This window comes from Mobula birostris, chromosome 19, assembly GCF_030028105.1.
Source record: "Mobula birostris isolate sMobBir1 chromosome 19, sMobBir1.hap1, whole genome shotgun sequence".
NCBI lineage: Eukaryota > Metazoa > Chordata > Chondrichthyes > Myliobatiformes > Myliobatidae > Mobula > Mobula birostris.
This window is the reverse complement of record NC_092388.1, coordinates 63,945,407-63,965,776: the sequence shown is the minus strand read 5'-3', so window position 1 is coordinate 63,965,776 and position 20,370 is coordinate 63,945,407. Positions and strand designations below refer to the sequence as shown.

Below are 20,370 nucleotides of genomic sequence, written 5' to 3'. Positions count from 1 at the left end.
CACGATGTTGTACTGACCTATATAAACCTACTCTGTGATTAACCTAACCCTTCCCTTTTAAATAGCCCATAACCTACTATGTTTCTTACATCCATGAGTCTTTTAATTGGTCATGTTGTATCAGAGTCCACCACAACCCTCATCAGTGTGTTCCATGCACCCACCACTCTGTGGTTAAAAAAAATCCTACCTCTGACATCTCCCTAAACTTTCCTCAATTAACCTTAAACAGATGTCCTCTGTATTGCACTTTACTGGGTTTATGCAAAGATAAAGTGCATTAAGAATGTTGAATGATTCAAAGAGATCTTGAACAATGGAACAACATTTGCCATCCTCCAATCCTCCAGGAGCACTCTTGTGGCCAGAGAGAATGGAAAGATCATCATCAAAAGGTATGAGGAGAAGGCAGGAAAATGGGGTTGAAAAGGATAATAAATCAGTGAAGATGGAATGGCAGAGCAGACTCGATGGGCCAGATGACCTATTTCTGCCCCTATGCTTAATGGTCATATGGTCAACACTCCAACAATCGCTTCCCTTGCTTTCCATAGTAAGCTGTGGTATTTCCTGAATTATTTATCCTTATGTTTTTCAGAAGCTCAACACTACCTCTATCTAAACCTTAGTGTATTAGCCTGTTCCATGCTGACCTCACATTCGTCAAGGTCCCTGTCACTGGTAAACACTGAAGTACTCATTAAGGACCTCCCCTCCCCCCTTTTCCCCCAGTCACATGTTTCTCTTTTTCTCCTTCAGCAGTCCTACCCTCGCTCTTGTCATCTTGTTCCCTCTGGGATTTTCACTAATCCTACTTGCCAAGGCCTTGTCCGCTTCTGGCTATTCTAGTTCCCTTCTTAAGCTCTTTCCTGGCAACCTTATAAATCTCATGAGCCCTGTCTGACTTTTGCTTCCTAAACTTTAAAAATGTTTCATTCCATCCTTTCCTAATCTCGTTGGGATAAACCTATCCAGAAAAGCAGGCAGACTGCTCCCTGAACAACCTGTATATTTCTGTTGCACATTTCCCTGAGAACTTTTGTTCCAAGTTTCCAGTCCCAAGCTCCTACCTAATACCATCACAATTAGCCCTCCCCCAATTAAATTCTTTCCCATATCATCCTTTTTACTGTGTTCATGTCAATTTGCTCTTTCTTGCCTTGACAGCATTGGAGGGAGCCAATAATCCTCATCCCTTATAAATCACGTGCGCGCACGCTCTCTCTCTCTCTCTCTCTCTCTCTCTCTCTCTCTCTCTCTCTCTCTCTCTTACACACACAGAGACACACCTATTTTACAGTGTAATCTACATGACTCCCAAATGTTCACTGTGATCTTTAGTTTATTGAAAAATACATCCACTTCTAGCACAGGTGACTCCTATGTTACAGGGGTACAGGGGTTCGGGGTGTTTTCTTCCAAATGTTAATTGTTAACACAACTTCATGTAACACAAAGCCACAACATTTGTGCAAGCATTAACAGACATGAATTGAAACAAGAGGTTTTGTGTTTATTTACTTTTTCACATAAATTCCATTATATCAAATTTTATTCAATTTTTCCAGTTTTTAGATATGATTTATGAATTTAGTAAAGACAAATTTCCATTACATTAAGAGCAGTAACACAGGTGAAGAATGAAGAATTATATTTTTGTGATGAAACACCAAACCTACCTTATGCCCCTCTAAATCTCAGGTATTTTACAATGCATTATAAGTTGCAGGGACATAAGAACTGCATGAAATGTGGCTGGTGAAATTGCATCTAAGAAGAGGGAGAGGTTGCCCAGGCTAAGTTTTATTCCTTGGAATGTAGGGGCGGCTTTATAGAAATGTTTAAAATTATGAGGGGCGTGGGTAAGTTGGATGGTGACAGTCTTATCCCCAGGATAGAGGAGTCCAAAACTAGGGATCATATAGATAAGGTTAGAGGGAAAGATTTAAAAGGAACCTGAGAGGCAACTTCGTCCACACAGGCGGTGGTGAATATATAGAAGGAGCTACCAGAGGAAGTTGTTGAAGCAGCTACAATAGTATAATTTAAGAAGCACTTGGATGGGTACATGCAGCGGTGGGGCTTAGCATGATAAGGGTCAAATGCAGGAAAATGGGACAAACTGGGTGGGCACAATGGTCGACATGGACTCATTGGGACAAAGGGGCTCTTTGAATGCTGTATTGCTCTGTGACTTTGTGTCTAATTCAACAATTTAATACTGTGAGTAATGCGCATAGCTCTTCTCAGGCTTCCAGCCAGGTCCAGTGTCAATATTAACTGATGTTTCAATGACAAATTGGTGCTTAACAACATTATGAAAAGTAGTTAATAATGGTTATCTACAAATTTTTCTAATAGCCGAACCAATGAGGTTTATTAAAACAAAATGATGCACTATAAGAATTCTTATATTTATATATTCTTCACTATAAGAGATTCTTTAGATGCTAGAAGCCTAGAGTAATACTAGAGAAACTAAGTAAGTCATGCAATATCTGTGGAAAGGAAAGGTTAGCTTTTCAGGCTGAGACCCTTCATCCGTACTGGCTCTCCATCTGCAATGTCTACTCTTTATTCCTTTCCATAGAAGCTGCCTTACCTGCTAAGTTACTCCAGCATTTTGTATGTGCTACTCTGCACTATAAGAATCTTAGGTTTTTGGAGAGGTGGAATTGTCCCAACACAGCACGCCTTGACTGCACCTCCTGAAAAACTCACACAGCTGTGCTAATCATTTAATGCAATGATTTTGCTTTGCATTTACTTCCCTTGATTAATTTTCTGAGATACACAAATAAAATGCCTATGACACCAGAGTTTATGCAACCTCAAGTTTCTATTACCAATGTACATTTGTGTTAGATCAACATTCTGCAAAGAAGTCTCTTGAGTTGGAAAGTTTACCTTTGCCCTGCTTTCAGAAAGATGTTCCTCCAACAATCAAAGTTACTGATGGGTCAAAATCATTCAAAAAATGTTTGATGCATTTGCTAATGGAAGTAAAATCCTGACCACTATGCTTTAGGAGCATTTAAGAGTTTGCATTTCATTCTTACCACACAGAACATAGCCTGCAGATGAGATGTCAATCTCCAGTTGTTGGCCAGGTCTGAGGGTTGAGTTTTGTTATTGTAAACATCTATCAGCTCAATCTTCTGACGAGTGATAGTGATGGTAAGAGTTGGAGGAGATGGCAGTTGAATGTGTGGCTGAGGAGCTGGTGCACGGGGCAAAGTTTTAGATTTTTGAATCATTGAAAACTCTTCTGGGGAAGGTGGGACCTGTACAGATTGGATGGGTTGCACCTGAACTCGAGGGGAAGCAATATCCTTGCAGGCAGGTTTGCTTGCATGGTTCGGGAGAGTTTAAATTAATTCGCAAGGTGAATGGGACCCAAAGCCAGATCTAACATCTACATGTCTCTATATCTCTATCGAGGCTTTGAGGAAAGAGAAGCAGAATAAAGGGTGTAAAGGTAGTAAGGTAGAAGGGCTAAAGTGCATGTACATCAATGCAAGAAACATCAGGAACAAAGGGGATGAACTAAGAACTTGGATACATACATGGAAATATGATGTAGTGGCCACTACAGAGACTTGGCTGGCACCAGGGCAGGAGTGGATTCTCAATATTCCTAGATTTCAGTGCTTTAAAAGGGATAGAGAGGGGGGGAAAGGGGAGGAGTGGTGGCATTATTGGTCAGGGATATTATTACAGCTACAGAAAGGGTGGGTAATGTAGCAGGATCCTTCTTTGAGTCAGTTTGGGTGGAAGTCAGGAACAGGAAGGGAGCAGTTACTCTATTGGGAGTATTCTATCAACTCCCTGGTAGCAGCAGAGATACAGAGGAGCAGATTGGGAGACAGATTTTGGAAAGGTGCAAAATAACAGGGTTGTTATCATGGGTGACTTTAACTTCCCTAATATTGATTGACACCTGATTTAGACGGGGTAGAGTTTGTTAAGTGTGTCCAGAACGGATTCCTGTCACAGTATGTGGACAGGCCGACTAGGGGGAATGCCATTCTAGATCTAGTACTAGGTAATGAACCGGGTCAGGTCACAGATCTCTCAGTGGGTGAGCATCTGGGGAACAGTGACCACCGCTCCCTGACCTTTAACATTATCATGGAAAAGGATAGAATCGGAGAGGACAGGAAAATTTTTAATTGGGGAAGGACAAATTATGAGGCTATAAGGCTAGTACTTGCGGGTGTGAATTGGGATGATACTTTTGCAGGGAAGTGTACTATGGACATGTGGTCGATATCTAGAGATCTCTTGCAGGATGTTAGGGATAAATTTGTGCTGATGAGGAAGTTAAAGAATGGTAGGATGAAGGAACCGTGGGTGACAAGTGCGGTGGAGAATCTAGTCAGGTGGAAGAAGGCAGCATACATGAGGTTTAGGAAGCAAGGATCAGATGGGTCTATTGAGAAATGTAGGGAAGCAAGAAAGGAGCTTAAGAAGGGGCTGAGGAGAGTAAGAAGGGGGCATGAGAAGACCTTGGGGAGTAGGGTAAAGGAAAACGCCAAGGCATTCTTCAATTATGTGAAGAACAAAAGGATGACAGGAGTGAAGGTAGGACCGATTAGAGATAAAGGTGGGAAGATGTGCCTGGAGGCTGTGGAAGTGAGCGAGGTCCTCAATGAATACTTCTCGTCGGTATTCACCAATGAGAGGGAACTTGATGACAGTGAGGTCAATATGAGTGAGGTTGATGTTCTGGATATTAAGGGAGAGGAGGTGTTGGAGTTGTTAAAATACATTAGGACGGGTAAGTCCCCAGGGCCTGACGGAATATTACCCAAGCTGCTCCATGAGGCGAGGGAAGAGATTGCTGAGCCTCTAGCTAGGATCTTTATGTCCTCGTTGTCCACGGGAATGGTACCGGAGTATTGGAGGGAGGCGAATGTTGTCCCCTTGTTCAAAAAAGGTAGTAGAGATAGTCCGGGTAATTACTGACCAGTGAGCCTTATGTCTGTGGTGGGAAAGCTGTTGGAAAAGATTCTTAGAGGTAGGATCTCTGGGCATTTAGAGGATCATGGTCTGAGTAGGGACAGTCAGCATGGCTTTGTGAAGGGGAGATCCTGTCTAACAAGCCTGATAGAGTTCTTTGAGGAGGTGACCAGACATATAGATGAGGGTAGTGCAGTGGATGTGATCTACAAGGATTTTAGTAAGGTATTTGACAAAGTTCCACACAGTAGGCTTATTCAGAAAGTCAGAAGGCATGGGATCCAGGGAAGTTTGGCCAGGTGGATTCAGAATTGGTTTGCCTGCAGAAGGCAGAGGGTCGTAGTGGAGGGAGTACATTCGTATTGGAGGCTTGTGACTAGTGGTGTCCCACAAGGATCTGTTCTGGGACCTCTACTTTTCGTGATTTTTATTAACGACCTGGATGTGGGGGTAGAAGGATGGGTTGGCAGGTTTACAGATGACACAAAGGTTGGTGGTGTTGTAGATAGTGTAGAGGATTGTCGAAGATTGCAGAGAGATATTGATAGGATGCAGAAGTGGGCTGAGAAGTGGTAGATGGAGTTCAACCTGGAGAGGTGTGAGGTGGTACACTTTGGAAGGACAAACTCCAAGGCAGAGTACAAAGTAAATGGCAGCATACTTGGTAGTGTGGAGGAGCAGAGGGATCTGGGGGTACATGTCCACAGATCCCTGAAAGTTGCCTCACAGGTAGATAGGGTAGTTAAGAAAGCTTATGGGTTGTTAGCTTTCATAAGTCGAAGAATAGAGTTTAAGAGTCGCGAGGTAATGATGCAGCTCTATAAAACTCTGGTTACGCCACACTTGGAGTACTGTGTCCAGTTTTGGTCGCCTCAGTATAGGAAGGATGTGGAAGCATTGGAAAGGGTACAGAGGAGATTTACCAAGATGCTGCCTGGTTTAGAGGGTACGCATTATAATCAGAGATTAAGGGAGCTAGGGTTTTACTCTTTGGAGAGAAGGAGGATGGGAGGAGACATGATAAAGGTAACAAGATATTAAGAGGAATAGATAGAGCGGACAGCCAGCGCCTCTTCCCCAGGGCACCACTGCTCAATACAAGAGGACATGGCTTTAAGGTAAGGGGTGGGAAGTTCAAGGGGGATATTAGAGGATTGTTTTTTACTCAGAGAGTGGTTGGTGCATGGAATGCACTGCCTGAGTCAGTGATGGAGGCAGATACACTAGTGAAGTTTAAGAGACTACTAGACAGATATATGGAGGAATTTAAGGTGGGGGGTTATATGGGAGGCAGGATTTGAGGGTCGACTCAACATTGTGGGCCAAAGGGCCTGTACTGTGCTGTACTATTCTTTGTTGTATGTTAAGAGTCAATTCACTGCAAACATGCACAGCTATCCAGACAAAGATGGGGTCAGTCAGAACTTGCATGGTGCTGTGTCTACAGATTGAGTGAATTTTAACAGAATCTATCATCATAGCCATTTGTCTCGATTTTCATCATGTTGATAGTCATGGTGAAAGTGTGTCAGGCTTTTAGACACGACACCAGTACAAGCAGGTAATGAACTTTGTCTGCAATTCATAATCTAAGACACGCAGAATTGGGTGAAAATAACCATAAGTGTACAGCCAACGTAAGCAGTGAGATCGTGGAGGAGAATTGGATGACTTGAGGTCAGTTCCTAAATTTAAAGCCTTTACAAAACATCGATATCAGCGAAGCTAAGCTTAGCATACTTGTGGAATTAGGTCCTGTGTAGTAGCTTCTTCATACTAGACAGTGATGCAGCCTGTCAGAATGCTCTCCATGGTACAACTATAGAAGTTTTTGAGTGTATTTGATGATATGATAAATCAATTCAAACTCATAATAAAGTATAGCTGCTGTCTTGCCTTCTTTATAACTACTTCAATACATTGGGACCAGGTTAGATCCTCAGAGATCTTGACACCCAGGAACTTGAAGCTGCTCACTCTCTCCACTTCTGATCCCTCTATGAGGATTGATATTTGTTCCTTCGTCTTACACGTCCTGAAGTCCACAATCAGCTCTTTCGTCTTACTGACGTTGAGTGCCAGGTTGTTGCTGCGGCACCATTCCACTAGTTGGCCTATCTCACTCCTGTACGCCCTCTCGTCACCACCTGAGATTCTACCAACAATGGTTGTATCATCTGCAAATTTATAAATGGTATTTAAGCTATGCCTAGCCACACAGTCATGTGTATATAGAGAGTAGAGCAGTGGGCTAAGCACACACCCCCTGAGGTGCGCCAGTGTTGATCAGCAAAGATGATATGTTATCACCAATCCACACAGATTGTGGTCTTCCGGTTAGGAAGTTGAGGATCCAATTGTGGAGGCCCAGCTTCTGCAACTTCTCAATCAGGATTGTGGGAATGATAGTATTAAATGCTGAGCTAGAGTCACTGAACAGCACTGAACAGTAGGTGTTTGTGATGTCCAGGTGGTCTAAAACTGTGTGGAGAGCCATTGAGATTGTGTCTGCGTCGCATGGCTCCTTAATCCTTCAGGAAAAGTGGTAAAACCGTAAGACATAGCAGAATTAGGCCATTTCATCTGTCGAATCTGTTCCACCATTCCATCATGGCTGATTTATTATCCCCCTCAACCCCATTCTCCTGCCTTCTTCCCATAACCTTTGATGCCCTGACTAACTAAGAAGCTATCGACCTCTGCTTTAAATATACCCAAGGACTTGGCCTCCACAGCAGTCAGTGGTAATGAATTCCACACATCACCATCCTCTGGCTAAAGGAATTCCTCCTGATCTCTGTTTTAAACGGACATCTCTTTCTTCTGAGGCTGTGCCCTCTGTCCCTAGACTTCTCCAATATAGGAAACTCTATCTAGGACTTCCATTATTCGACAGGTTACAATGAAATCCCACCCCCCATTCTTCTAAACTCCTGTGAATGCAGGTCCAGAGCCATCAAATACTCATCATACATTAACTCTCTAATTTCCAGAATCATTCTTGTGAACTCCTCTGGACCCTCTCCAATGCCAGCACATACTTTCTTAGATAGTGGGCCCAAAACTTCTCACAGTACCCCAAATGCAGTCTGACCAGTGACTTATAAAGTCTCAGCATTACATCTTGCTTTTATATTCTAGTCCTCACGAAATGAATGAACATTGCATTAGCCTTCCTTACAACCAGCTCAACCTCTAAGTTAACCTTTAGGGAACCCTGCGCAAAGACTCCGAAGTCCCTTTACACCACTGATTTTTTGAATTTTCTTCCCATTTAGAAAATGGTCTACACCTACTAGAATGCATGAGATTGCACTACATCTACACTGTATTCTATCTGTTACTTCTTTGCCCATTCTTCTAATCTAAGCCCTTCAGACTTCCTGCTTCCTCAACACTACCTGCCTCTCCATATTTTTGGGCTAATCTACAAAGCATTGTGCATCCTGTCAACTCAAAAGAAAAGTTCCAAAAACATGTCAATAATTTACTAAAAATTATAAACAAAATTTGTGAGGCTGAAAAAGTATTCATCCCCTTTGCAATTACTATGCTACCTTTCCTCAGGTGCCATACTGTACGTTAACTTATCAACTCACCCAATTTGTTGATGTAGAAAATTGGAGGATCACCTGTTTTCAGTGAATTCTCAAGAATAAATACCCCCTCTCTCTGTAAGGTCTAACAGTATGGTACATTTTCAACAGACCGAACCAAAATGAAGACGATAGAGCTTTGAAGACAAGTTATGGAAATGATAACAGAGAAGCACAAATCTGGGGAAGAGTACAAGCCCATTTCAAAGGCACTAAACATATCTCAGAGCTTAGTGCAGTCCACAGTGGGAAAAGAATGAAACCACAACCATACTGCCTTGGTATACAGCGGGCAGCAGAGTGTAGGGTTTTGGCTCAACAGTTTAGGCAGTAACAGGAAGAGACATGAGCGAGGCACCAACTCTTTGTTTCCCCTTGGCAAATCAGCCTGGACAAACAGAGGAACAGCAGGGCTCACACAGCTAATGGTACGAACTAACAGTTTAAAAAGTTTGTGTGTTTGGCGAGGTAAGTGGGTGAGTAGACTTATTTTTCCTTGTTTCATTCCTATAGAATTAGGTAGCATGCCTGCAGGGTTAGTGCTTTGTTCAGGGTGTCAGATGTAGGAATCCTGGGAGACCTGCAGCCTCCCTGATGGCCACATATGCGCCAATTGCACCGAGATGCAGCTTCTCAGAGACCGTGTTAGGGATCTGGAGCTGCAGCTTGATGATCTACTGCTTATTAAGGAAAGTGAGGAGGTGATAGACAGGAGCTACAGGGAGGTAGTCATCTCTAGGCTATAGGGGTCAGAAAACTGGGTGACTGTCAGGAGAGGGAAGGAAAATGCACGGACAGTGGAGAGCACCCCTGTGGCTGCCTCCCTCAGCAACAAGCATCTCGTTTTGGATGCTGTTGAGGGGGATAACCTAACGGGACGGCCACGGTGACCGGGTCTCTGACACTGAGCCTGGCGCTGTTGTGCAGGAGGGAAGGAGGGAGAAGAGTAATGCGGTAGTCATAGGGGCTTCCATAGTCAGAGGAACAGACAGGAGATTCTGTGAGCCTGATAGAGATACCCGCATGGTGTGTTGCCTCCCGGGTGCCAAGATATGGGATGTCTCGGATCGGGTCCAGAATATTCTGAAGGGAGAGGGCGAGCAGCCAGTTGTCTTGGTACATGTTGGTACCAATGACATAGATAGGAAAGGGGAGGAGGTCCTGAAGAGAGATTTCCGGGAGTTGGGAAGGAAGCTGAGAAGCAGGACCTCCAGGGTAGTAATCTTGGGATTGCTACCTGTGCCACGTGCTAGCGAGGACAAGAATAGTAGGATCTGGCAGATGAATGCGTGGCTGAGAGACTGGTGCAGGGGGCAGGGCTTCAGATTCTTGGATCATTGGGATCTCCTCTGGGGGAAGTATGACCTGTTCAAAAAGGGTGGGTTACACCTGAGCCCGAAGAGGAGCAATATCCCGGCGGAAAGGTTTAATAGAACTGTTAGGGAGGTTTAAATTAATTTGGCAGGGGGATGGGAACCGGAATGATAGAGCGGAGGAGGGAGAAAACAGAAATAAATCTAACATAGTGAGCAGTAAAGATGTCAGGAAGGACAGGCAGGTGATGGGGCAAATTTGCAGCCATTGGGATGAGTTGCAGTGCAATAAAGTTGTAGTACAATCAAAGCAAAAAGTACCATATACTGGTCTTAAGGTGTTATACTTAAATGCACGCAGCATAAGGAACAAGCTGGATAATCTTGTACAGCTACAGATTGGCAGATATGATATTGTGGCCATCGCTGAGACATGGCTAAAGGATGCATGTCTCTGGGAGCTGAACGTCCCAGGATACACAGTGTGTCGGAAGGATAGGCAGGTAGGCAGAAGGGGTAGCGTGGCTTTATTGGTAAGGAATGATATTAAATCATTAGAAAGAGGTGACATAGGATGGGAAGGTGCAGAATCTTTATGGGTTGAGCTTAGAAATCGCAGGAGTAAAAGGACCCTGATGGCAGTTATATACAGGCCTCCTAAAAGCTGCAGTGATGTGGACTACAAATTACAACAGGAAATAGAAAAGGCTTGTCAGAAGGGCAGTGTTATGATAATTGTGGGGGATTTTAACATGCGAGTGGATTGGGAAAGTCAGGTCGGCACTGTATCTCAAGAGAGAGAATTTGTAGAATGTCTGCGAGATGGCTTTTTAGAACAGCTTGTTGTTGAGCCCACTAGGGGATCTGCTATACTGGATTGGGTATTGTGTAATGAACCAGAGGTGATTAGAGAAATTGAGGTGAAGGAACCCTTAGGAGGCAGTGATCATAACATGTTTGAGTTCACTGTAAAATTTGAGAAAGAGAAGCCGAAATCCGATGTGTCGGTATTTCAGTGGAGTAAAGGAAATTACAGTGGCATGAGAGAGGAACTGGCCAAAGGTGACTGGAAAGGGACACAGGCGGGAAGGACGGCAGAGCAGCAGTGGTTGGAGTTTATGCGAGAAGTGAGGAAGGTGCAAAACAGATATATTCCAAAAAAGAAGAAATTTTCGAATGGAAAAAGCGTGATGAGAAGTCAAAGCCAAAGTTAAAACAAAGCAGAGGGTATACAAGGAAGCAAAAATTTGTGGGAAGACAGAGGATTGGGAAGCTTTCAAAAGTTTACAAAAGGAAACTAAGAAGGTCATTAAGTGGGAAAAGATGAACTATGAAAGGAAGCGAGCAAATAATATCAAAGAGGATACTAAAAGCTTTTTCAAGTATATGAAGAGTAAAAGACAGGTGAGAGTAGATATAGGACCGATAGAAAATGGTGCTGGAGAAATTGTAATGGGAGATAAGGAGATGGCAGAGGAACTGAACGAGTGTTTTGCATCAGACTAAAGGTAGATAGATCTCCCGGACCAGATGGAATGCACCGTCGTGTTCTGAAGGAAGTAGCTGTGGAGATTGCGGAGGCATTAGCAATGATCTTTCAGAAGTCAATAGCATGGTTCCAGAGGACTGGAAGATTGCAAATGTCACTCCGCTATTTAAGAAGGGGGCAAGGAAGCAAAAAGGAAATTATAGACTTGTTAGCTTGACATCGCTGGTTGGGAATTTGTTGGAGTCGATTGTCAAGGATAAGATTACGGAGTACCCGGAGGCATATGACAAGATAGGCAGAACTCAGCATGGTTTCCTTAAAGGAAAATCCTGCCTGACAAACCTATTGCAATTTTTTGAGGAAATTACAAGTAGGCTGGACGAGGGAGATGCAGTGGATGTTGTATATTTGGATTTTCAGAAGGCCTTTGACAAGGTGCTGCACATAAGGCTGCTTAACAACATAAGAGCCCATGCAATTACGGGAAAGTTACATACGTGGATAGAACGTTGGCTGATTGGCAGGAAACAGAAGGGGTAAAGGGGTCCGTGTTGGGGCCGCTTCTTTTTACATTGTACATCAACGATTGGGATTGTGGAATAGATGGCTTTGTGGCTAAGTTTGCTGAAGATACGAAGATAGGTGGAGGGGCCGGTAGTGCTGAGGAAACAGAGAGTCTGCAGAGAGACTTGGATAGATTGGGAGAATGGGCAAGGAAGTGGCAAATGAAATACAATGTTGGAAAGTGTATGGTTATGCACTTTGGCAGACTATTATTTAAATGGGGAGAGAATTCAAAGTTCTGAGATGCAACAGGACTTGGGAGTCCTCGTGCAGGATACCCTTAAGGTTAACCTCCAGGTTGAGTCGGTGGTGAAGAAGGCGAATGCAATGTTGGCATTCATTTCTAGAGGAATAGAGTATAGGAGCAGGGATGTGATGTTGAGGCTCTATAAGGCACTGGTAAGACCTCACTTGGAGTACTGTGGGCAGTTTTGGTCTCCTTATTTAAGAAAGGATGTGCTGACGTTGGAGAGGGTTCAGAGAAGATTCATTGGAATGAATCTGGGAATGAGAGGGTTAGCATATGAGGAACGTTTCTCTGCTCTTGGACTGTATTCCTTGGAGTTCAGAAGAATGAGGGGGGACCTCATAGAAACATTTTGAATGTTGAAAGGCATGGACAGAGTGGATGTGGCAAAATTGTTTCCCATGGTGGGGAAGTCTACAAGAGGTAATACGAGAGGGCATTACTTAAGCAATGAAGTGCGCCCATTCAGAACAGAGATGCAAAAAAATTTTTTTAGCCAGAGGGTGGTGAATCTATGGAATTTGTTGCCTCGGGCGGCAGTGGAGGCCAAGTCATTGGGTGTATTTAAGGCAGAATTTGATAGGTATCTGAGTCGCCGGGCATCAAAGGTTATGGTGAGAAGGTGGGGGAGTGAGACTAAATGGGAGAATGGATCAGCTCATGATAAAATGACGGAGTAGACTCAATGGCCGAATGGCCGACTTCTGCTCCTTTGTCTTATGGTCTTATGGTCTTTTGGTAAGGCAACCCCTCCAAACATAGTCACCGGAGAAGAATGGCGCTTAAAAGAGAGGTTACTGTGATGCCAGCAGTCACTCTGAGTGAACTGCAAAAGCAGTGGCTGCAATCTCTAATGGTGTGCACAAAAAGGAAGAGTGGCAATGGAAGAAGTCCTGGCTAAAAACAAAAATGTATATCTTTGTCTGTAAAGAATTTGAAAAGCATGTGGAAGAAGGTCTTATGGTTAGATGAAACTAAAGTGGAACTCTTTGGCTTCAACACTAAATGGTACATATGGCATCAATAATACTGCACGTCAGCCAGGTAACACCATCTCTATTGTAAAGAATGGTGCAGACAGCTTTTCAGCAACAGGAACTGGAAATCTAGTCAGGAATGATGGGAAGTTGAATACAGAGAGATCCTAGATTTAAAAATTTGCTAGCGTCTGCCAAGAAACATAAACTAAGGAGGAAGTTTGCCTTTCAGCAGGACAACGACCTAAAGCACACTGCAAGAGCAACCATGGAGTGGCTTCAAAAAAAGAAAATTGATGTCCTTGAATGGCCCAGTCAGAATGCTGACCTTAACCCAATCGAACTTCTCTGGCAAGACCTCATGATTGCTGTCCACCACCGCTCCTGAACTAATCTGGCACAGCTTGAGTAATTTTGCACAGAGGAATGGGCAAATTCTGCTCCATCACGTTTTGCAAAGCTAATAGAGACTTATCTGTAATAGTTGTGTGAGGTGTTTCAACTAAGTATCGAGCAAAGTGGGGTGAATACTTTGAACAGCTGCCATTTCAGTTTTTGAATTTTTAGTTATTCATGCTTTACAGTTTTTTGGGCGCTACTGTGAAAACAGAAGCGTGTGATACACAAACAAAAAATCTCACTTAAATTGCTAAAAATCCCTTGTAATGCTCATTTATGTGAACAAAAGGCTGGGGCTGAGTACTTTTACAAGGCACTGAATGCTGATTTTCCATCACCTTTGATTCAGCCTTTGATACAGTGGTGTTGTCAGCAAACTTGAATATGGCATTTAAGCTGTGCTTAGCCTCACTGTCATAAGTATAAAGTGAGTAGAGCAGGAGGCTAACTACATAGCACTTGTTCTGATGGTGATTGTGGAGATGATGTGTTGTCAATCTGAACTGACTGGGGTCTGCAACTGTGGAAATCGAGGATCCAGTTTCACGAGGAGTTATTGAGGCCAGTGTCGTGGAGATAATTGATTAGTTTTATGGGGATGATAGTATTGAATGCAGAGCTGTAGTCAATGAGGAGCATCCTGATTTTGTACCTTCACTGTCCAGATGTTCCATGGTTGAGTGCGGATCAAATGAAATGGCACCTATTCTTGACCAGTTGTGACGATAGGCAAATTGGCATGGATCAGCTGATATACTTCATCACCAACCTCTCAAATTTCATCACAGTGGATATAAGTTGTACTGGATGATATTCATTGAGGCAGGTTACTACTTTCTTCTTGGGCACCAATATAACTGAAGCCTCCTTGAAGCAGGTGGGTACCTCAGACTGCTGAAGTGAGAGGTTAAAGATATCAGTGTACACACCAGCCAGCTGAATAGCACAGGTCTTCAGTACTCTGCTGGGTACCCCACCTGAACTGGATGCTTTCCATGGGTTCACCCTCCTAAAGGATGCTCGCGTCTCGGTTTCAAGTACTGAAATCACAGGGTTGTCGGTCGCTGTGAGAGTTTGTGAAGATTCCGCCATATTTTGTCAGTTAAAGTGACCATAAAACCATTAAGCTCATTTGGGAGCAAAAACGTTGTCACATGTAACTTGGTTTCACTATGTAGGAGGTGACAGCATTCAAGCATTCAACACCACAGATGTTGAGCATCCTTCTGTGATTCAAGTTTGGTCCAGAATTGCCACTTTGCATGTGAGATGGCTTTCTGGAGGTCGTACCTGGACCCCTTGTATTTTACTTGGTCACCACCTGAACACCACTGATGTAGCCCTCAACAGATTGTGGCAATGAGGACAAACCAGTGTTCAGCTGGCTACTCCATGAGACCTGACTCGCCTCAGTGCTTAACTGGCTTCGTGGCTATAGCCTGCAGCCATCAGGTTCCTGGATTGGCTGGTGAGCTGAACTGGCTGCATGGCTGTGGACTTGATTTTGTAGACTGTAGTTCATGTTCTGTGTGTTATTTGTTTAGGCTTTTATTGTTTGCATGGTTTGTTCTTTTTTTCGCACTTTGGGTCTTTGTTGTGTGGGTTTGGTTTTTTTTGTGGATCCTATGTGTTTTGTTTTGTTGCTACCTGCAAGAAGCTAAGTCTCAAGATTGTACCTGGTCCACAGACTTTGAAAATAAGTGTACTTTGAGTCCTGCAACAAGACCCAATCCATCAACTTAAAGTAATTCCATAGCTACTTCTCTGCCTCTCACAACCATGTCTTTGTTGTCCACACCTCTGGAGCCTTGCTCTTAAGTCTCTGCTTATATGCAGGCAGGAGGAGAACTGCCAGGTGATCATATTTCCTGATATGATGATCAGGATGGCTGGTTCTTCACTTACGAAGATCAGGAAAGAAGGAGAGTCCTCAGGAAAGACAGCACGATTGTTGGTGACTGTGGAGTCCAATTCTGGATCTGCAGTCTCTGGAGCCGTAGGGACGTAAGAACAGGCTAAGATGCGGACACTTGGGTAGTAGGACCTTCCTGCGACTCCTCTTCAGCAGTTGCTGTTCTGGATTCCTTAAAATTCTTGGCTGCTCTGTCGATCAACATTCTCCAGTGGCCTCTTTCACAAGCCAGCTGCTGCCACTCGTTGACCTCGATATTTACCTGCGAGAACTGCTGCTTAACTTGGCCTTTGTACCCGTTGCGCAGGGCACCACGATCTCTCTTGTCCTGAAATCTGGTCTAATGATTGAACAGTAAACATTCTTAATCGTAGTATAACAGTGGTCGAGTGTATTGGGACCCCTGGTGCTGCAGGTGATATCTTGATAATTGTTGGGCAGAGGTTTCTTCAAACAAGCCTGATTGAAGTCCCTGACAAAGGTATCCAGGTAGGCTCACTCTTGTTTGCTAATAATGGCACTCAATATCCCGAGTGTTTACTTAGCATCCACTGGTATACAACTGCCCATCCTCAGCCTTATCACTCTGATTCCTATCTCCCTGTCAAATTAGTTTAAATCTTCCCCACAGCTCTAACAAATCTGCCTGCAATGATATTGGGCCCTCTCAGGTGGAACCCATCCTTTTTGTACAGGTCATGCCTTCCCCAAAAGAGATCCCAATGATCCAGAAATCTGAAACCCTGCGCCCTGCACTAGTTCCTCAGCAATACATTCATCTGCCAGATCATCCTGTTTTTACCTTCACTGACATGTAACACAGTCAGAAATTCAGAGATTACAACCCTGGAGGTCCTGCTATTCATCTTCCTACATCTCCCCAACATCTCTCTTCAGGACTTCATGCCTTTTTCTACCTATGTTGTTGGTACCAATATGTACCATGACTTCTGGCTGTTTACCCTCTCCCTTTAGAATGCTGTGGACGTTATCCAAGACATCCCTGACCATGGCACCTGGGAGGCAACATACCATCCATGTGTCTCTTTTGTGTCCACAGAATCTCCTGTCTGCTCCTCTAACTGCAGATTTCCCTATCACGACTGCATTAGGTATTAAATTCTACCAGAGATGGTTTTTTTTTACGGAGTGAATAGTATTTGCCACTTAATACCCATTAACTGAATTTTGCCTAGCTATTAACTGCATATAGGCATAGAGTGCTTCACTTGCTTAGGAGCTGGAAAAGGAATTGTACGGTGTACCATCATCAGGAAGCATCTCCATTTCTTGTCTTCTGGTGGAAGGAAAGTTACTGATGAAGCAACTGAAGGTGATTAGGGTGGACTGAGGAACTCAGTGTATTAATATCCTGGATCTCGGATTATTTACTTACAACAACCACAGCTACATTTCCACTTTTTGTTGCATGTTTCCAAGCACTGAAGTCTTCTCTGACGTTAGTTTTGCCTGACTCAGTTATGCCAGTGTTGTAATTGTACAACAGCTTGGATAGAAGTGCAAAGATAGGTACAGTATAATTTCTAGACAAGAGTATACATAAACATGCAAAATGGAAGCAAGATTAGGCCCCTATATCATCCCATCCAGTAAATTCTTGGCTAATCTTTTACCTCAGTGTTACTTTCTTGCACTAGCACCATATCCCTTGATTCCCTTGACTATCCAAAAATTAGCAATCTCTATCTTGAAAATACTCAGTGGTTGAATCTTCACCACCAACTTAGGTAAGCAAATTCAAGGATTCACTACTAGTAGGATGAAGACGTTTCTTCTCATCTTAGTCCTAGAAGACTGACTACTTACGTTGAAGCTGTGACTCCTGGTTCTAGAAGCCCAGCTGATTGAAATATTATCTCCTTTCATTGTTCTAAAGTACAGAGGATATCAGCCCAGTTATCACTTTCATCTCCCCCTTAAGAATGAGACTAGCCTGCCCACAATATTTCACATGCAGTCTCTGTAATCACAGTATCTTGAAAATTTTTCAGTTGATGAAAGAGTTACAGTAAAAATTTGTAAATGGTGGATTATGTCCTGCAAACATGATTCAATTATTAGAAAATGTGTCTAAACCTAGGCTCAGGGGAATACGTAAGGGCTTTGTCGAATTGATTTCCAAATATCAGTTGATAAAAGTTCTCATTAGACACGGTTAGCTAAAACTGTGAAGGAATTAAAGGCAAATTAATGGACTGGATGGGTAGCAGAAGTTAATGAGATGAAGCCAGCAGACAACTGGAAGGATGGGATTGATGATCAGGGTCTCACAAGGCTCTGCAGCAGGCTGAAGTGAATCCTTGTATTTTAAAATAATATAAATAGTGGGTTAGAGAATCATCTATGGAATTGTAAGTCATATTATAAAGAAAGCAATAGAAGAATAAAGTTGAAGAAGAGCATTAATAGATTATGTGAATGGACTGATCTAGACCACGTGGTATTTTACTGTAGGCAATGTAAGGTCTAAAAAAAGATAGAAGAAAGTACATTGTAAATGGCGGAGCTATCAAAGTAGTAAATATCTTAAAGAAACCCGGTGTAAGTAAATCTTTAACAAATTGTGGATAGGTGAAGAGAACAATTAAAAAGATCAATCTAGATGTCACATTTACATCTAGAGGTCTGGACTGCAAGCATGGAGAAGTTGTGCAATATCTATATAAAGCCTTGATTAGATAGCATCTTGTGTCCATGCCTGATACAAGATCTATTGACTTTGGTGATGATGCCATCTAAACTTAGTACTTCTGACTAGCTTAGGAATGTGGCATCCCAAAAAAAAATAAGCATTTATTGGCCAATCCCAAATCCCCATGGAAAATTGATGATGTGCCATCTTCTTGAACTAGGAGTGCCAGTGCTAGTATTAACTCTATGATAATAGCACAGTGTTGTTGGCCAAGAGTATTCAGATTTGAGACCCAGGGGTGATGGAAGAACTCACTGATGAAACAATTGAACATGATTGGGCCTAGAACAATGCCCAGGGGTATTCCCGCTGCTATGTCCAACACTACCAGCCACCTTCCTTTGCATAAGGTACAATTTGGTCTCTTTTCCCTTGATTCCCATTTGCCTTATTTGTATCAGAGCTCATGATGCCACAGTTGGCCATAGGCAACCTCAATGAAATTGAGAAATACTCAGAATGTGGACATCCTGTATTTAATAAAATAGTTTTGCTCTACTTCCCAAGTGGCCTCCAGCCATGTGGCCAGCTGCTTGACAGGTGGGGATACCTGTTGACTGCTGGCAAATGGAGAAGGTTTTGATTTGATAGGAATCAGAGTATAGTGACAAGGAGGAAGGAAATGGTTGAGAGCACGGAAGGATTCTGCAGAAGAAAAGATGGGCAATGAGTGGAGCCTTATTAAAAGTTTGTAACCACTGATCTTGGTTCTCAAGTTCAGATTATGGCACACCGTCAGACTGATATTACAAGATAGCACACTTTCGCAACAGGTTGTGAGTAGTGGTTGGCTTTCATATATTGAAAAATCCCTATCTCCCCCAAGTTTAGCTTTAGCATCTTCTCTGAAAATATAAGTTGATATTTTATAAAATTATGAAAAGTACAGATGGGGTAGATAATAGGTCTTTTTCCCAGTGCAGAAATGTCAAATATTAGAAGGCATAACTTTAAGGTGAAAGAGAGAAAATTTACAAGAGATCTGTAGTACCTTTTTTTTACATGGGGTAGTGGTTACCTGAAACATGCTGGTGGAGAGAGATATGATAGTGGCATGTAAGTGGCCTACAGACATATGAACAAGGAAATGGAAAGATATGGATCAGGTGCAGGCAGGCAGGATTAGTTTTATTTGGCAACATGGTCAGTGCAGACATCGAGGGCTTGTTCCTGCATATAAACTGTTTAATGCTCCATATTTCCATTCCATTGTCTAGTCTGAATCTCATTTTGCATCCTCAGAGATTAACATAACACTAAATTGTAATGTAACTTTTCTTTCAACTTGCAGATTTAAATCAAATGAAGAGTATGTGTACGTTCGGGGTCGAGGGAGGGGGAAGTACATTTGTGAGGAATGTGGGATACGTTGCAAGAAGCCCAGTATGTTGAGAAAGCACATCCGCACTCATACTGACCTTCGTCCATATCACTGTAGTTACTGCAACTTCTCCTTTAAAACTAAAGGTAAGTTGTTAACACTGCTTCAGCAGCTCTAAAAGGTTTCCTTGTCAAACTCCCATTTGCATGCCTTATGCACCTTGTGTATTTTTAAAGTGATCATCCAACTGATGAAAAATGTTATGATACTTGCAATTTTCCTGAACTTCACTTTAATTCTTCTTAAATAACACACTTTGATTAAAATAGTAACAAGAATAACCAGCAATTTATGTTGGTCACTATATGTACAATGTAGCCATATCAGCATGTTTGATTCTGCCACTGAAATTCATTGTATTAATATCAGTGAATCTCAGACGTGCAGTACAACTCATTGACAAAATCCTATGGTACCTTTCATGCTGCTGACTGAGATGAGTTTCTTGTCACTAACTTCTAGGATTTGTGAATTAGCTGATATTGATCTTGTAAAGTAGATTGGAACACCTGCAGCCTGCGTGTAATTGCAGATTAGAGCATCAAGGCCTGCATGTAATAGCCGGATATAAATGATATAGTGGTGCAGCTAGTAGAGCTGTTGCCTCTAGATCTCCTAGTTTTGAGGGTTGTCTGTATTTGGTTTGCACATTCTCTACATGAGCACATGGGTTTCTTCCATCTTCCCAAGTTCATGCTGGTTGGTAAGTTAATTAGCCATTTTTGAAAATAAGTGAGTGGTAGAATCTGGGTGAGTTGTGGAGTACATGGTTTAGAGAATGCAGTGTGATCAGTGTTTGGAATGGACTCAAAGGACT

General features: G+C 42.8%; 1 protein-coding gene across 10 annotated transcripts in view; it reads left to right on the top strand.

Annotated features, from left to right (window-relative positions):
• The window catches only part of LOC140212656 (zinc finger protein 40-like), a 272,216-nt gene that overhangs the window by 188,326 nt on the left and 63,520 nt on the right, over positions 1-20,370 (top strand). For all 10 annotated transcript variants that reach the window (XM_072283743.1, XM_072283744.1, XM_072283746.1 and 7 more), the window contains one exon: positions 19,464-19,639. In XM_072283743.1, coding sequence (XP_072139844.1) covers positions 19,464-19,639 — 176 coding nt within the window. The remainder of the gene's footprint in view (positions 1-19,463; positions 19,640-20,370) is intronic.